This window comes from Rattus rattus, chromosome 6, assembly GCF_011064425.1.
Source record: "Rattus rattus isolate New Zealand chromosome 6, Rrattus_CSIRO_v1, whole genome shotgun sequence".
Taxonomy (NCBI): Eukaryota; Metazoa; Chordata; class Mammalia; order Rodentia; family Muridae; genus Rattus; species Rattus rattus.
In genome coordinates, this window is record NC_046159.1 from 144,572,193 (window position 1) to 144,588,885 (window position 16,693).

Below are 16,693 nucleotides of genomic sequence, written 5' to 3' on the forward strand. Positions count from 1 at the left end.
TTAGCCAGGGGACTTTGTGCTATGATATGTTACAAAATTAAAAACAAAACAAAACAAAAAGCTTAGCATAAGTTTTTGATTCCTGCTCATATAACATCTGTTATACTCCTGAATAACTTTCTCAGGAAACTTCCTCCAAGATGATGATTCAGTAATCCAAGATGCTTCAGTTTCCTGCCCCAGCATTCATTGTTTAGTCTTCCACACCTGTCTCAAAAAGACCTGAGAAAGCAGAGTTTTGGGGCATTCCTGTTCCACTGTCTCAGGCTTGATGTAATACCTATAGCTTCTGCTTGTCTTTCTTTGGTCAGAATTAGGCAAATGTTTTCACAAATTACCCAGAGACTAGGCAGATTGTCCTTCCTATGTGAAGGAAGAAAGATGAGAAATTCCTGGTTCTATTGACAAAGTATAGTCTCCCAAGGTGCACAATATACTTTTTAATTTTTTTTAAAGATTTATTTATTTATTTATTACATGTATATGATTACACTGTGGCTGTCTTCAGACACACCAGAAGAGGGCATCAGATCCCATTACAGATGTTGTGAGCCACTATGTGGTTGCTGGGGGTTGAATTCAGCACCTCTGGAAGAGCAGCCATTGTTCTTAACTGTTGAGCCATCTCTCCAGCCCCACAACATACTTTTAAACTGTGCAGACACACATGCTCTCAGCTTGTATTTTGTTTGGCCTATATTTTGAACATCTTAGTAGCTCATCAATGCTATGAGGTAATTGTTTCATTTTATATAAAGTTGTTGGATTTTAATTACTTATGCTATAAAAATAAAAGTGACTAGTGAAGCATCCTGATGTCTAATGCTTTGATAATACTGGTGAGAGGAATTCCTAAACCAAATTCAAAGTCTGAGTGTAACATAGGAATCTGTCAACAGATATTCCACATGATTCACAAGATGGGCAACCACTATCTCAGTGAAGGATTGTGTGAAAGTCCAGGTGCTTTTCTGCTCATAAGACTGGGATCCAGTGATTGACCTGTCTATACCAACACACTTTGGAGGGAACTGGAATGTCTGATCTTTATTCCCCCAACTTTACCCCTTGAATCTAGTTTGAAGTTGTTCTTCATATAATAAGATTAATATTGCCAGGTGGTGGTGGCTTATCCTTTAATCTTAACACAGAGGAAACAAAGGCAAGCAGATCTCTGACTTCAGCCTGGCCTACAGAGCTAATGCTAGGACAGCCAAGGCTACATAAAGAAATTTTGTTAAAAAACAAAAACAAAAACAAACAACCCCCCCCCAAATTAAACAAAGAAAAAACAAGCCAAAAATCTAACCAACAAACCAACCAAACAAAAAAGGAGATTACCACCAATGTCAGATTTAGAATGAGACATTATGTTTGACAAGAATAACTTTATTACTGGCATTGTTTACCTGTAGCAACATGGCTGCTCTGGCAAGGAATTACATCCAAATATCTTCTCCGTCTGTGTGATCTGCCTGAAAAACACATTTTTAATCCCTCTGTTTGAATATAAACCAACCGTTAGTACACACCTTGAATCCCAAACAACGAAGATAAAGTTAGTTTGAAGAAGGATGCATCCATGTTTGAAATCAATGTCTACTTGAGGGGCAGACAAAGTGATGAATCAGAGAAAGAACTGAGAGAATGAGTCAGAGAAGGTATTGCAGAAAAATCGTAAAAATATCCACAAATCCTTGCTAGCCAGGATCATCGAGCCATATGGCATTATCGAGGCAAATTCCTCTCAGCGGAGGGCGGCTGGTTCTAGGGCAACCACACCATGCTTCCTCTAGCTATTCTCTGGTCCCAGCAGCAGCCCTCTCCTGACTCTCTGCTGCCTATCTCTACTCACATTCCCAGCATCTGCCCCCTAATGGTTATAGTATCAACTCTTTGCAACCCCTAAAAATCAAGACACAAATAGCTTATATTTAGCAATCAGATTTATGTCTTAAATTCTCTTTCCACAAAACGTCCACACAATAAACTCACAACCACTGGTAATGATATAAACTGCCCACCTAGATAAGATAAATTGACCTATAAAAATCCACCCCGTAAGAAATATTCATAACTCCCTGTGGTCCTTTGAGGCCACAAGGATTTGGGTTGTCCTTCTCTGCCTCCATCGTGGTTCTTCCCCTTTCTCTCTCTCTCCCCTTACAAAAACTCTATCCCTGCCCTACTGTCTCACTGCCAAATCACAGGCCCTGCCTCACCTGCCTACAGACAACAATTCACAGATAGGATATACTCAATTCTTACCAGGAAAGCACAGGAAAGAGAAGGTATTTAAGAGCAGCACAGGAAGAAGGGTGAGTCAGTGCGGTGACTACAGAGCAATGGAATTGAGATCATTCTTGAGTTCATGCAGTTCAGTGAAGGTCAGCAGAGGCAGTTGAAGCCAGAGAATGGGAAGGAGCCAAAAGATTAGAACAAATTGCCAGAGTTAATCTGAGGCTAAGCAGAGCAATTCAGTAAGAAGCTGAGAGAAGCCAGATTGAATCAATCAGTTTGGAGAGCAGTCTGAGCCAAACAGCCAGATTGAGACAGTTACCCAGAGTTCAGGATGAACTAGAAAGGGTAAGCTCATTCAGCAGCAAGCCTCCAAGACAGCAACCACGTCAGGTTAATAAAAGATGTATTTTGCAGTTACCCATTTTATTCTCCCACATGTTTATATAGCACAGACTGACAACCTGTAGCATCTCAAATCAAACATGGAATCATCAGACATTTCTGTTTATCCAAAAGACCCACAATTCACAGGGATGCTTTACTTACTGTTGAATTTATTTTAATTTTTCAATTTCAAAATTGTCCACAGTACATTGGATTCTTCCTAAGTATTGTGCCTTTCATGTCTTGGTATGTCTATATGATTCTTGGATTATACATAATTACTTTAAAAAAAAATCCACTGCCCAAAATGTCATCCTGAAATGAGAATATGAATGGCAAACCCACTTCTGACTTTTTATTTTCTGAAACTAATTATTCTTAGTTTCTTTTAAAAAGCGAATGGCCAATTTTGTCTCAAAGACTATTCCAAAGGATTGTCTGAAAACACATGGTGGAAGCTGAGAGTTTCAAGAGTACTGAATGTTTAGTTTAACAGTCATTCCAATTATTAATTTATTTCACATTATCTGTATGCTTTCTATAAAACACACACAGAAAGGTAAAAGGCCATAGAAAGGATTAGAAGGAACGCACAATACAAACATGAGAAGAACAAAACAGAGCATATTTTGTGGTGTTCAAAAAAATGGATTACTGTGGTAAATGTTTTGAAATTGCCTCATCCTTACTTTGAGGAAGTAAGAAATATCAGCATCAATAGTATTTATTCTCCCATTTACTTTGAGTCTCAATGAGATGGCTGTGATGGTCTTGCTTTAACCCCATAGCAGACACAGAATAGACACTGCAATGTTAGGTAGATGTCAGTTGAATAAGGGTATTAATTTTAGTAAGTAATGCACAGACCCTACATTTAATTTCCCTGCCCTTAGATAATGCTGAAAAAGTTATCTGTGTTCTTGTTACTTGGATTCTGGAACAGAGTGAGATGATTGTGAAGTTACAGCATGTCCCAGTTATGTCTGTAGCTAATCTGCCTGGCTTTTAAACTATGCAAGTGCGTACGAAGACCACCCCGCGTTAGAAGTCTCTACATTATGTTGTTTCAGTGTTAAGTACTGTCTAGTGTTTGTTATCTTCTGTGAACCTTGCGAATCTAATTATTTATAATCTCTCTCGACATTTACCTTTTGTTAAATATACTCTGCTTGTATAAGGACATGTTATCCTTTAAACATGGATAAAGAATGCCTGGTTGGACTTCTTGCTTATACAGAATGTAGGATATTACAATGACCTAATTTATGTTTTCGTTATAATCACATGATTTTAGGCACATAATTCTGACAACCTGCCCACAGCCATTGCTATATGCAATAAAGAATAAGAGGGAAGTCATCGTAGCTGATATCGTTTGTTTACCATTCAACTCTCAGCTGTCAGACCAAACAGCGATTGCAGTTTATTGCTGCCTTGAAATAATGCAACTCGTTTCCATGCCAGCAGCTCTAGAATGCTTGGTTTAGTTTTTGGAGCGGATTGAAAGTAGATTGAGGGTTGGGGATTTAGCTCAGTGGTAGGCGCTTGCCTAGCGCAAGGCCCTGGGTTGGTCCCCAGCTCGAAAAAAAAAAAAAAAAAAAAAAAAAAAAAAAAGAAAGTAGATTGAAAGGCTGACCTATTGTGTTAAGTTTATTTACACAAACGCGGTGTTATGAAAATAAACTCTGAGAGTACACAACACTGACTTCCCAGGTATTTCACGTTCTGTGTTAATGCTTGCATTACCCAGAGCCACCAGGTAGAGAGTTTCAACTTCACCCACAGACACCTCATTCAGAAGACCAATACCTTGACCTTTAATCTTTCTTAAATGTGAGGGGAGATATATGTTTTTGCTTTGGGAAAGTGAATCTACGGCAGATATTTTCTTTCATACCAACCCATTTTTGAAACGATGGAAAAATGACATTCCCTCTTCCGCACCCCCAGGCTCTTGAAATATGCACTTTCCTCAAAAGAGTCAAAAGTAACATTCGTAAGATGGAAAATACAGAAAACTTGAACTGTGTACAAGGTTCTGTGGAAACAGTGAACAAATTAATTTGGCTCCTGGAGAGTGGCAGATTTAGACGGTGGTTTTATTCAAAGATCACTCTTGGTGAATGAGCATTTCAACGTCCTTCCGGAGGCCAGGTCTCAGCCTTTCACAAGCTCAAATAATCAGAGTATCCTGCAGGTCTTCCTGGCCCCGCCCCGTCAGGGTGAGGACCTGTCTCCCTAGGCTGGCGGGCGGGTCAGAGCCGGGGAGATGCGGCGAGGCACGTGGGCTGGAGACACTTCCTAGAACGCGCACGGGCTCAACCCTGCCTGAACTTTCCTGTAAACAGAGCGCTGACAGGCGGCATCCCCACTGGGTGGATCCCGCGCTCCTGGCGCAAGTGGCACTTCTTGCTTTTAATTATCGAGAGGAGAGGCGAATACGAACTAGCTGCACGGCAAGTCAGTGCAGGAGGCTGACTTCTGGGAGGCTTGCGGGGAGGCTGGGGGAAGAGCTGGGGGAGGCTGCTGCTCTGCTCCGGCTGTTTTCTCAATGAATAGCTGGCGGGGAGACTGAAGCTAGCCATAGCCTCCTCCTCACTCCGCGGCTGGGTGACGGCGACAGCTCCAGCCGGGACCTGGCTCTCTGGACGCGCTCCTTGGAATGTCCTCTTGCTCTGCGCTTCTAACCCACGGGTCCCCAGGACAGAAAGGCTTTCCGGATCCAAATATTGGTCGGCAAATGGTACTTGGGAATGGTATTTTCTGATGACAACCCCTTCTGTTTGTGACAAAGCCTGTCGCCCGCAGTTGCCCCTGAAGAGAAGTACGAAGTAAAACTCAGTCCTGCCTTAAAGTGTGGCTGAGGGACCAGAGGAGAGTCAGCACGCACCATGGCACCGACCGGACACATCCTCACCTTGCTGCTCTGGGGTCACCTGCTGGAGCTCTGGACCCCAGGTTACACTGCGAACCCCTCCTATCCCAGGCTACGACTGTCTCATAAAGGTAGGTTACCTTTCCTTATCCTTTTGTTAGGAAAATGCCCAAATAGAAAGTCACTTAACACAGGTCCACGATCCCCACCCCCAAGACCCCCAAAGCGCACCTGAAACATATTGCGACACTTCACCCAGGATTGTAAGCACCTCTAGTTAACATATCCTACCTCATCTGGGAAAAGTGTTACATCGCATGCCAACTTGGAGGTGTTATTTTTGCCCTAGAAATATCAGATATTATTCTGGAGAAGTTCACTCACCACTGTGCAGAACTGAGAAGGTGGGGCGCAATTGCTGAAAGCTGGGAAGGCTAAATCCACCAAGGGAGCTGTAGGGATTGAAACACCACTACTTGCATTATGGCAGGTATATGGGACCGGCTTTAAAAGTAGAGGCACACTTTGTTGTTACTGCCACCGTTGTTCTTGGATGTTTTGATTGTTTTCTTTATAATGAGATTGAGAGGAGAAAAGAAAATTCCTGAGGAATAAATGATATCCCCGTGTAATTTAAATGACTAGCAAATAATAGAAATTAGCCTTCACGCTGAGTTGGTTATTAGAATATTTTAATGTGTGGCCAAATAAAGTAGTTTTCTGGCAATCATGGTAAATTGACCTATAATGATTAAATATTGCTATGCACTAGCTATTTCTTAAGTGTGCATTCATGTATTTTTACTGAATGTCTGGCAGAGTGTTTGTTTTATTCTATGCACAGCTACATCATATTCATAAATAAATGATCAAAAGATAGGTTTTGCATCAGGAGCAGTCAAAACCAATCATGAGTCCTCCTGTCACCAAACAAATAAAGAGCAAGACCTGTTTTAAGAGGAAGTGATTTTGTTGACTTAAAAGGAATTTGGAATAAATTATTGGGAATGAAGTATTCATTGCCACCACCAATTAAGGCAGAGAACAGATGCAATAATAAGAATTACATAAGAGCCATTTTATTCAACCGAGTAAGCTTTTAAATTGTCTTTCACTACGGAAAGAAGAGAACCTGCGTTTTTGAATACAAGACAGACTATTTAGCAGAGGATGGAACCAGGAGGTCTGAGTTTTGTATGACATAATTGGCCTTTTTGTTTTTTTATCGTATAGCAGTAGATGTAATGGTGACTCTAGAAATTTCCCATCTTAATACTTAAAACTATGACTATCTTCTTGATTTAAATAATGTCCTTGTAACATTATGTACTAGGTACCAAACATTTGTAATATGTTTAGAAGGTAGTGTCCTTTAGCCCATGCCTTTTGAGTTGGGATGATATATTATGATGGGCAGCAAAGCCTCTATTTCTAAGAAGTTATAGCCAAACATATCATAATGCAAAATTTGATGGGATGGAGAAAGAGGATGCCAGAAAAGAATGTTTCTTATGAGTAGTATTTATCCTAGAGCTATTATGCATGAGTTATTTCTTCCTAATTTCTTTTCCTGAGTGTACACTGTTGATATATGTGAAACCTACAATTCTTCAGACAAACGAAATCACAAAAATTACAGGAAAATGTATGGACGTGGTAAGTGCACTGTTAAGTGAGGTGAGCCAAACTCATGCAAGAAAGCACTGGACGTTTGTTCTTTCTGAAGTGTGGATCCCAGCCTATAACATGTGTACTGTGTGTCTGTACACAGCAAGCAAGTGTGACCAACTCTAGGTGGAGTGTAAGATTTAGAAAGCACAGCAAGAGAGGGTGACGTTAGGCAATGAGGAAGGATGGAATGTAGGCAAAGGGACACGTGAGTCATGAAAGGATACAGGGCTTGTTTTTCTCCCTTCTAGTTTCAACTTTGCCATAGTTTTTTCCTTTTTCCTTTTTTTTTTTGTAGTGGATAACTGAAGAAAAACGTAGAGAAAAGGAAAACAACAACAGCATAGGCTGTTGGTTTTGACACGCTGCTCTTCTGTTAAGCCTTCTATTAACCTTTATACCTCAGGCAGACTTGGCTTTTGGTAGCTTAGTCTCAGTATGTTTTCCAAACTGCCTCATTTGATTCTGCACGGGAGAGCTTATAATTGGGTCAGCATACCAAAATTCCATGGTAAAGTTGATCTCATTTAAATATATTTTTTTTAATCAAGCTCGTCTTCAAGATGTCTCTCTTCATCAGGGAGATAAGTGTAACTGATTTTATGAGCCGTGTCATATGCTGTGGAAAGGATCTTCATGTATTTGCGTGTACCAGACTGAAAACTCTCACAAGATTTTTCTTTGGCATTTCTTCTCTGTTTATTGGGACTGGCTAAACAGACAATTTTATGATGCTGGTTTTATATGAAGACAGTGTAGCGATATCTGTGAATAAAATGTTCTTACTTGTGAAATTTAGGAGAGTCAGCTATGAGATCACACCAGAAAGGGAACCTGGAGCAGCAAATGCTTGCCGTACCACAGGTTCCTCAGTGACAGGAAAAGCAAGGAATGTCAGAGCAAGGACATCCAGTTCAGTCAGCACAAAATAAACCTTTCTCCACACCCTGGAATTCAGCAGACTTTCCAAGAGTCTTCCAATATTGGGAATCATGCAGTGCAGATTAATCTTCTATTGAATGGTGACAGTAATTTGGGGTTTTTAGTAGCAGGAGGAGTTAAGTAATTAATATTACCAGTGGTTTGTTCAGTCTTTCAAAGTAAGATATGCAGGTGTATGTGACATAGCACCTCTGTGCTGCTGCCTGACCCTATGGGGTGACACTGTCAGGTCCCTAGAGGACCCATGTTGTGTGTATCCATCATTCTTCTCATGGCAGTGGTCTATGTTATGTGCCAGGTGGGAGAAGGGCAGCCAGTTTTCTTTTACTCTCCACTTCCAGCAACAACAGCAGCAACAACAACAAGATCTCCCCTCCCCCCTCCAGGAGGAGGTTTAACTGTCATATACAAAGCTTGAGTTAATTTCTACAAAAGTATATTCACAAACGTGTCTAGAGGCCAACTGGTCCTTTCATTTTTTTGTTTGTTTGTTTGTTTGTTTTTCATTTGCTTTCTGTTCTTCTCTACTTCTGGCAATGGTCTGCTCTTAAAGCTTTGAAAAAGAAGGCTTCTAAGTAGGAAGGCAGTACAGGATGGTTTCTAAGCATTTTTCACCTGTGCTGGGACCGTCTTCTGGCCTCCGTTTTTCTTACCATCTCAGTCTATCTTATTATTCAGAAAATGTGTCAATTTAGGGCAAATACAGGACATGAAAGGACAAGACAACTACTATTCAGAAAATACATGTATCTCTTGGTGAGTTTTATAAGAACAAATAAGTTTAGTTAACAAGTGAAAACATAAAAAAAAATAGGTGGCAAGATGCTATCTCTCCCTGAAAGAATATTTTTCAGTCAAGATTAGAGTTGAGGTTGACTATGTAAGGCAAAAAATTTAACATGCAGTGGTAGTCATGCATCATGTGCATCATAGTGGTTTATTCTAGCTAAGGAGCCTAATATGTGTGAGATTAATGGAGAGTGAACTTTCTGTTCAAAGAGTTTTCAGAGAAACTGTTTGCCACTCTCCAGAAAGACTGAATGGAAAGAATGAGGAGGAGCCCTGGTGAACTGAGTTTCTCCATAACCGTTCTTTCCTTATCTGTCACCATCCTGCATTAATGAGGTTACTGGGAAGGCAAAAATAACCTTCTCGAGAATGGAATTGAGAGAAGGAACAAACAAAGAAACAAATTAGCAAAGAACCAATCACGAGAACTGTAGAAAGCCCCAGTCAACAGAGACTCCCATCAAGGACAGTCAATCAGGAGAGTCTGGAAGATAGGAGTTCAAAGTCCCCCTGAGGAATGACAGTCACAGAAGACAAGGAGTGATTGCTTCAGCAAGACACAGTTCTCCTAGGATGTTTGGGGAAGAGGCAGTTAAGTCAAGATATGTTGACATTATAAATGGAGATTTAGGCTTTCAGTAGATACCCATGCACATAAAGCTTGCAAGTGTTAATCAGTATGTCTGAACTCAGACATGCTAACTCTGAACACCCAGGTCTGTGATAGTTCAGAGAGCTCAGGATTTGACATCAGCAGCCTCTACTTCATGGCCTCCTCCTCCTCCTCCTCCTCCTCCTCCTCCCCTTCCCTCCTCCTCCTCCTCCTCCCCTTCCTCCTCCTCATAATGGCAGTTCCTGACTCAATGAGCAAAGTACCGACCGCCATGGTGCCTTCCCTGCGTATCTCTCAGAGGGTTAGAGAGCATCTTCTGTCACTATGATACTTGTGAATGTTCTTCGTAATCTAAAATTGTGTATATCATTACTAGTTCTTAAGCACTACTGGGGGTTGATTATTTTGGAAGGCAGCATGTTCTAACCCCAGGGAGTGGTAGGAAATTAGATATGGGCGAGTGTTAAGTTAGTGCCGCCCTACAAGGAAGAATTAGGTCTAAAGCAATATTAAAATGTTGTGGTTGGTCCTCAGGGACTGTTCATCCTAAATGCCACCTTCGGCCCTTAGTTATGCCATGTTAGTTATGTCTGTCTTCACTTTCAACATTTTCATAGCCAATATTGACTCAGATTTTAAAATTCTTTACATTTATCAAACCAGGGTGCTAAAATACAATGTTAAGAAAAGCTTTGTGTGAATGTCCTAGACACTGGTGTTTTATTTTCTCTCCAGAAAAAAAAAAAAAGAAAGAAAATTAAATATAATAAACAAGGCAGTGATTAAGCTGGTATTTTATGACCCAGCTCAGAGTTTTGGTTTTAGCCAGTAACTAAGCATTATCAATAGTGATATTAGTCACACATCTCTGGGTGTTAATAAATAAAAACTGGTCATAAGGCATGATTCATAACCACAGTAGTTAAATAGGACTGGGGAGTAAACATTAACCCACATGCCAGATTCCATTAGGGAGTGTTGGTGAGAATTAAATGATGGTTTTATTAACCAATAGTTTATGGTAAGAAATAAACATGGAACGAAATGTGAGGAATTACAGTATGTTTTGTGGAGTTGGACTTACATAAAAAAAAAAAGCTTTCTAAGACGAAATCTATGTAAGGGTGTTTTCTTCCTTGACTAATTTCAAGAACTGACATCTTTCAACTGAGAACTTGCCTTCCTGTGATGAGCTTGTGGCGGTCAAGGCAATTATTATTCAAGAACAGCTCTGCCTATTCAAGTTCTCTTGTGTAGATCAAGCTCTTCCACCTATTACCTGGGTGCTCTAACCTGAAATCTTACAGGTTAAATCCCAATGGCCCCTAAAAAGAACAAGAGAATCCACTGATTTGCTTGAGTTTTTTTTTAGACTGAGAAGTGAATTTCCACATCTATAGCTGGCTTCTTAAAATTCTCAGTCATCTCTGCTCTCTGCCTAAGGGTTTAGCAGTGCAGGAATGGTAAACAGAACAAGTACTTTAGGCTCAGACATTCCAAAAACACTCACACATTCTTATTTTGATGGGCTCAGTCCCCCTAGGTTTTGACGAAGCATGCCTAATTTAAATCTTGCTTGTGGTTCAGCAAGGAACTTATGTTTTGTGACCAAGAGCCTCCCCAGCTTTAAAGCAGGGCAGCATTTAATTTGCAGATGGGGAGGGATCAGGGAAGACGATACAAATCGATGTGGCACAATACTTTAGCCTTAGGAAACCTTTCAAAAATAACCCAGTGAACCAGAAGAAACTTGAGAGAGCATCATCTATGCTGGTTCCCTTTTTAGATGTAAAAGGCACCACAAGCAAACTCAGCTTCCAACTTAAAGTAAGGGAATATACTGACCCATCACAGTTTTTTTTTTTTTTTTTTTTTTTTTTCTAAAAGAAAAAGTTTTCCTTAAATCCAGTTCTGACCACTGTAGGTGGCTACAAATTGTTGGGAATGTGGGAGTCCCTTGCATTTATAAGCTACTGTAGAATTACTTTGTTAATAATTTAAAGGAAGTTGGAACTTTACCAGCTGGCACCTAGGAGACAACAGACCAAATCCTAAAAATACCTACCCAACAAAGGTAATTGTGGCCCCGCCATTGTAAAGCACAATAGCGCTGATATTACAAAAGCCAGACCACACCGAGCCACGGTAGTCTAAACAGTGTCCGGTAGGCAGCTATCAGCTCAGCATGTGTTGTTTGCTTTGAAAGTGAAAGAGAACCTCTGCTCTGTCTTTCCTGGCACAAACTAGGCAAGGTGGCTGGGACAGGACTCACTCCTTACACTTAGGTGGAATTCAGTTAATGCCCATTGCCATACAAGCAAGGCTAAATGTCTTAGACACTGATTTCCAAAGGTGAGTGGAATGGGGTGGGGTGAGAAAGGTTCCAACGGAAACTGAGGTGTCCTGATGAGTGTTTATGGCTTCTTCAATAAAGGATACTTTAGAGGAGGGGCTTAGCCTGGTCTTCCCATTCATCTCCTTTCCCCTCCGTGAGCGAAACAGCAGGGCTTCAGGAAGTCCTTGGAGACATCTCTCACTTTCCCACCGTTGCACAACCTTCTGTGTTTCTAAAAACACTATTCTGCATGCATGTGCCAATCTTGGGTGATCACACTCCTCTTTTTTGCCGGCTCGATCCCCTGCTACCCAATGCGCACTTTGGCACCATCTCTCTCCCAACTCTTTCCCTAGACAGTGATTCCTAATCTTTACCTGACTTTAGGCCAAAGAAATGAAAACAGGTTGTAGTGGATGAAACATATTCATTCATCCTCAGTTTACCTTGAAACTTCATCTTATTTTTGTTCAATTTGATAATCAGAGAGTAAGATCTTTTTAATTAGAAAAAAATGCAATTATTAGGTACTCAAAATTTGCTGAAACGCATCTTATAATGAAATACACACTAAACAACCAGAAATTGTCCTGTGTTTTCAGGTCCCGACGTAGCTGACGCTGATAGGTGCCCTGAGATTGAGGCAGTGGGAGCACAGGGCGGGGCCGATGAGGATAGTAGGAAGCAGAACCTGTTAACTGACATCATCTGTTAAGGACACTTGATTTTAGGTGACAGAATATTATCAATGCAAACCTCTACGCTCTGTGTTTTGAGCTTTAGCTTGGAAAAAACAGAATGTAAAGAAGGTTTAGTCGGAGGTTATTGTGGAGGCGTAGAGTCTCTAAGAAGAAATCCCACTGGTGATTTCAGGTAGCCATAGCTCCACGGCCAGATAGAGCGGCCACAAAGGATAAAGAGAATAAAAGAGGGAGAGAATGGCAGTCAGCTGGGCCTGCTGACCCGTCCTCTCCTGGAAAAGAGGGAAATGAAGAGGCCTTTAAATTGTGAATTCAAAACATACTGTAGATCAAAAGGCCAAAACAAAAAACGTGTTCACAACGTTGCTCCCAGCTATTTACTGCTCCTGATTGCTCTTTTCCTGAGTGAAAAGTTTACTGTGGACCACGTGCTGTCTCAGGCCCCTCCCAACTTCACAAATGCAAAGACTCCTTTCTTCTCCGGATAGACCTCCCTGTGTGTTTGATTTCTCCAGAATCTTTAAAACCTACACACCTGGGAAACAGTGTGCTCTATTGGGAAAAGCACAGATGAATGGTGTTTAAGTTTCTGGATTTGAACTAATAGTGTATCTTATTTATGCTTCGTTATTCTTGTTAAGTCACCGAGCTCTGAGACTTATTTTCCTCAGCGCCAAAAAGAAGCTAATGGAAGTGTTCTGTCCCTCGTGATCCTTACAGAAAAATGTATCACATCATAGAACTACAACTTGCTATTGTCACCTGTATACTGTTCCTTACTTTATAGAATTTTAAGTGCCTTTAAGCTACTTGAAGTCAAGGGAGAATATTTTGTGATAAATTGTATAGTGAATAAAATTACTTATTCAGGTCATTTTCGAAACCTATAGTTATTGAGTGGGTGGCTACTATGGTGGTTTTCTTTGTTTTCAAACAAAAACATTTTTAGTTGACTTCTGCCTTATGGTCAAATGAAAGGCAACTTGATTTAGGGCTACTGCTAAGTACAGTATTTGTTTTGTTTTGTTTTGTTTTGTTTTGTTTTGTTTTGTTTTGTTTTGTGATAGGGTTTCTTGGAGTAGCCTCGGCTGTCCTAAAGCTCACTCTGAAGATTAGGCTGGCCTTGAACTCACAGAGAACCACATACCTCTGTCTCCTGGGTGTTGGATCACAGGTGTGAGCCATGACACCCGCTAGTATCTTAATGTCCAAAATTGTAGGATTGGGGGTTGGGGATTTAGCTCAGTGGTAGAGCACTTGCCTTGCAAGCGCAAGGCCCTGGGTTCAGTCCTTAGCTCTAGGAAAAAAAAAAAAAACAAAAACTCAAAATTGTAGGATTGGTCATGATAAATACACTCAGAAGCTGAGTGATCCTACTATTCCCTGATTTTTCCTTTTTTTTTAAGATTTATTTTATTTATATAAGTACACTGTAGCTGTCTTCAGACACAAAGAAGAGGGCATTGGACCCCATTTCAGATGGTTATGAGCCACCATGTGGTTGCTGGGAATTGAACTCAGGACCTCTGGAAGAGCAGACAGTGCTCTTAACCACTGAGCCAACTCTCCAGCCCCTGATTATTTTTAATTAAGCATGATGTGTATGTATTTACTGATCACAGCGTAACATCTAAATATGTTTTATTCATTAGTGATGCTTTAAATTGGGGCACATATTGCTATACTAAGTCAAACTTAGTCAGCAAAACTTTAGTCAACTTCGGAGAAAGAAGCATCCTGTGAAATTCCAGAACATGTATATCTCGCAAAGATACGTTTTCTTGGACTAATGACAGTGTCACCACTGTTTATCCTTATGCTCTCAATCTTGGTCTCTCACCTTGGAAATTTAGAAAATTTTAACCATTCAATAAAGGTGGATTCATTCAACACTACCTTTTTCTTCAAATATTTGTTGAGCTTTACCAGAGTTTTAGAGACTAAGCGGGTGGCTAAGGTTTTAGAACGTAAGGAGACAGTTTTCTACAGTGGTATGCTGGGTGAGATTCTGGAGGGAGTAAAGGTTTGTCAGGTGAAAACCAAGGAAATACAAGCACAGTATAGATTTTAGTTAGTAATTATGCATCAGTGTTGGTTTATTAGTTGGGATAAAATTACCATTAGGTAAACTATTAATAAATGGAAAACTGAGTCGAAGCATTATGGGAAACTAGTGTACTCATTTCAAAATTAATCTTCCTGTTCACCTAATATTATTCTAAGATAAAGTTTTCTCTCTGTCTCTTTGTCTATCTCTTTCACACACACACACACACACACACAGACACACGCGCACACAAGCACACACACAGTCTTACACCAAACCCTATTCCCAGGAGGATTAGATGTATTTGTAAAGAGACTTACAATGATAAAACAAGAGATTCTAATGTATTAAGTACTAAGGTGAGGTCTACAGAGACAGAGCTTTGATTGATAGGGGAGCTAGAACTTTTATCTTGATGACGAGTGGGTGGCAGGCAGGTAAGAACCCACGAGCCAGTTGCTGACATCATTTCTCTAACTTCTAGCCCCTAGCTATGCTCCCACAGTCCTCCCAGTCTATAGGATGATCGCACCAGAGACATGCTCTACTATATGTCTACTTCCCCATTTTGTCATTTGTGTGTTTACCACACACACTAATATCACCTATGCCGTTTGCCCAATCACACTCTTCCCCATACAGTTTCTGTGTGAATTTGAGAAATTTTCCTTTATTTAGTATGAGGGATATATAATTACTAAAACAAACTACTTAGTTACATTTATTTATTTATTTATTTATTTATTTATTTATTTATGTACATGTATGTAGGCTTATGTGTCATGACAAACTTTTGGGAGCTAATTTTCTCCTTCTATCGTGTGCTGCTGGGAATCTGACCCAGATTGTTAATGTTGGTCACTTGTACCCCTGGAGCAATCTTGCCTGTACAGGTGCTGAAATTTTTGGTAGCAGTTTTTATTGTTTAGTTTGTCTCTAATGAATGTTCGTTATGTAATATGATTTATTACATATTGTAATGTCTATGACATAATTGCTCTACATAATGACATTTATATTACCTATTAAATTCTTTGGCTGGATGACACTCATAAATATGTTCATATCAGACATCACAGAAAAGGAAATGATTGGGCTCGGGAGCACATCAGTGAAAGGAAAGATAGAAAAATTTATTATTTACGCCTTCTTCAAAAGGGTTTCTATTTGTCAAGTTCTGGAAAGGAGCCCAAAATGCTTTGAAACAATCCAGAATGCACTTGGAAGACCATGTCTGAGGTTTGCACTGAAGCACTCTGAGCACATGTGGGCTACACAAGTGATTCCTTCACTTGCTCCTCAGCTCTTGTTTGTTCCAGACACCTTCTTCCAAGGCCAATGCAACATCCTGCTGATTCCCACACTGATACATCCTGAAGAAACAGACACAAAGAAACCATAAAAGAAACACGTGACTTCAACTCAAGGAGTCTATGCAAAAGAGCAGTAACTTGTTCAACACAGGTTTTTGAACATGTCCTTCATAGGCCAAAGCATTTTGTTTTGATTTGATTGTGCGAGGATATTTGATGAACAATTTGATGATAATACTCTGATTTTTCATTCTAAAGATCTTAAAATAAGATATTGAGATGGAAAATATTAAGATATTTTCATTTGTACTGTTTTTGCTTAAGGATTTTGTGAGTTTAAGATAAGATATTGATGGTCATGGTTGACCAGTTATACTGTTTTTTACAAGCTAGCATGGTAAATGGAACTCATTTCTCGTCCAAATTTAAGAATTTACATGGAATTTTCTAAGATTGCATAAATAATACGTCAAGAGATAATTTTGTACTTAATTCGTCATAGTCAGCTGAGAACATATTTCATTATCTCTAATCTTTTTCTCTATTTTTTAATTTTGGTAGCAGATTGATTAAGTACAATCTATATAAGTACAGATATAAACTAAATTGGATATAACCAATTTAGAAAAAGTGTACATTTTCACTGTTCTATAAAAAGTAAATAAGCACAGAATTGAGAATCATTTAATTAGTTTTAGTAACTAGAATAAAAGATTTAAAAATAATTAAAAAAATTGTTTGTGTGTGCAGGGGTAGCTTGGAGAGAACTGTGGGTTTCTGTGGTG

General features: G+C 39.8%; 1 protein-coding gene across 1 annotated transcript in view; it reads left to right on the forward strand.

The window, feature by feature from the left end:
- Positions 1 to 4,895: 4,895 nt before the first annotated feature.
- Positions 4,896 to 16,693, forward strand: part of Sema3e (semaphorin 3E) — a 250,760-nt gene continuing 238,962 nt past the window's right edge. The window contains 1 exon segment of the mRNA XM_032907052.1: positions 4,896 to 5,631. Coding sequence (XP_032762943.1) covers positions 5,517 to 5,631 — 115 coding nt within the window. The 5' untranslated portion in view covers positions 4,896 to 5,516.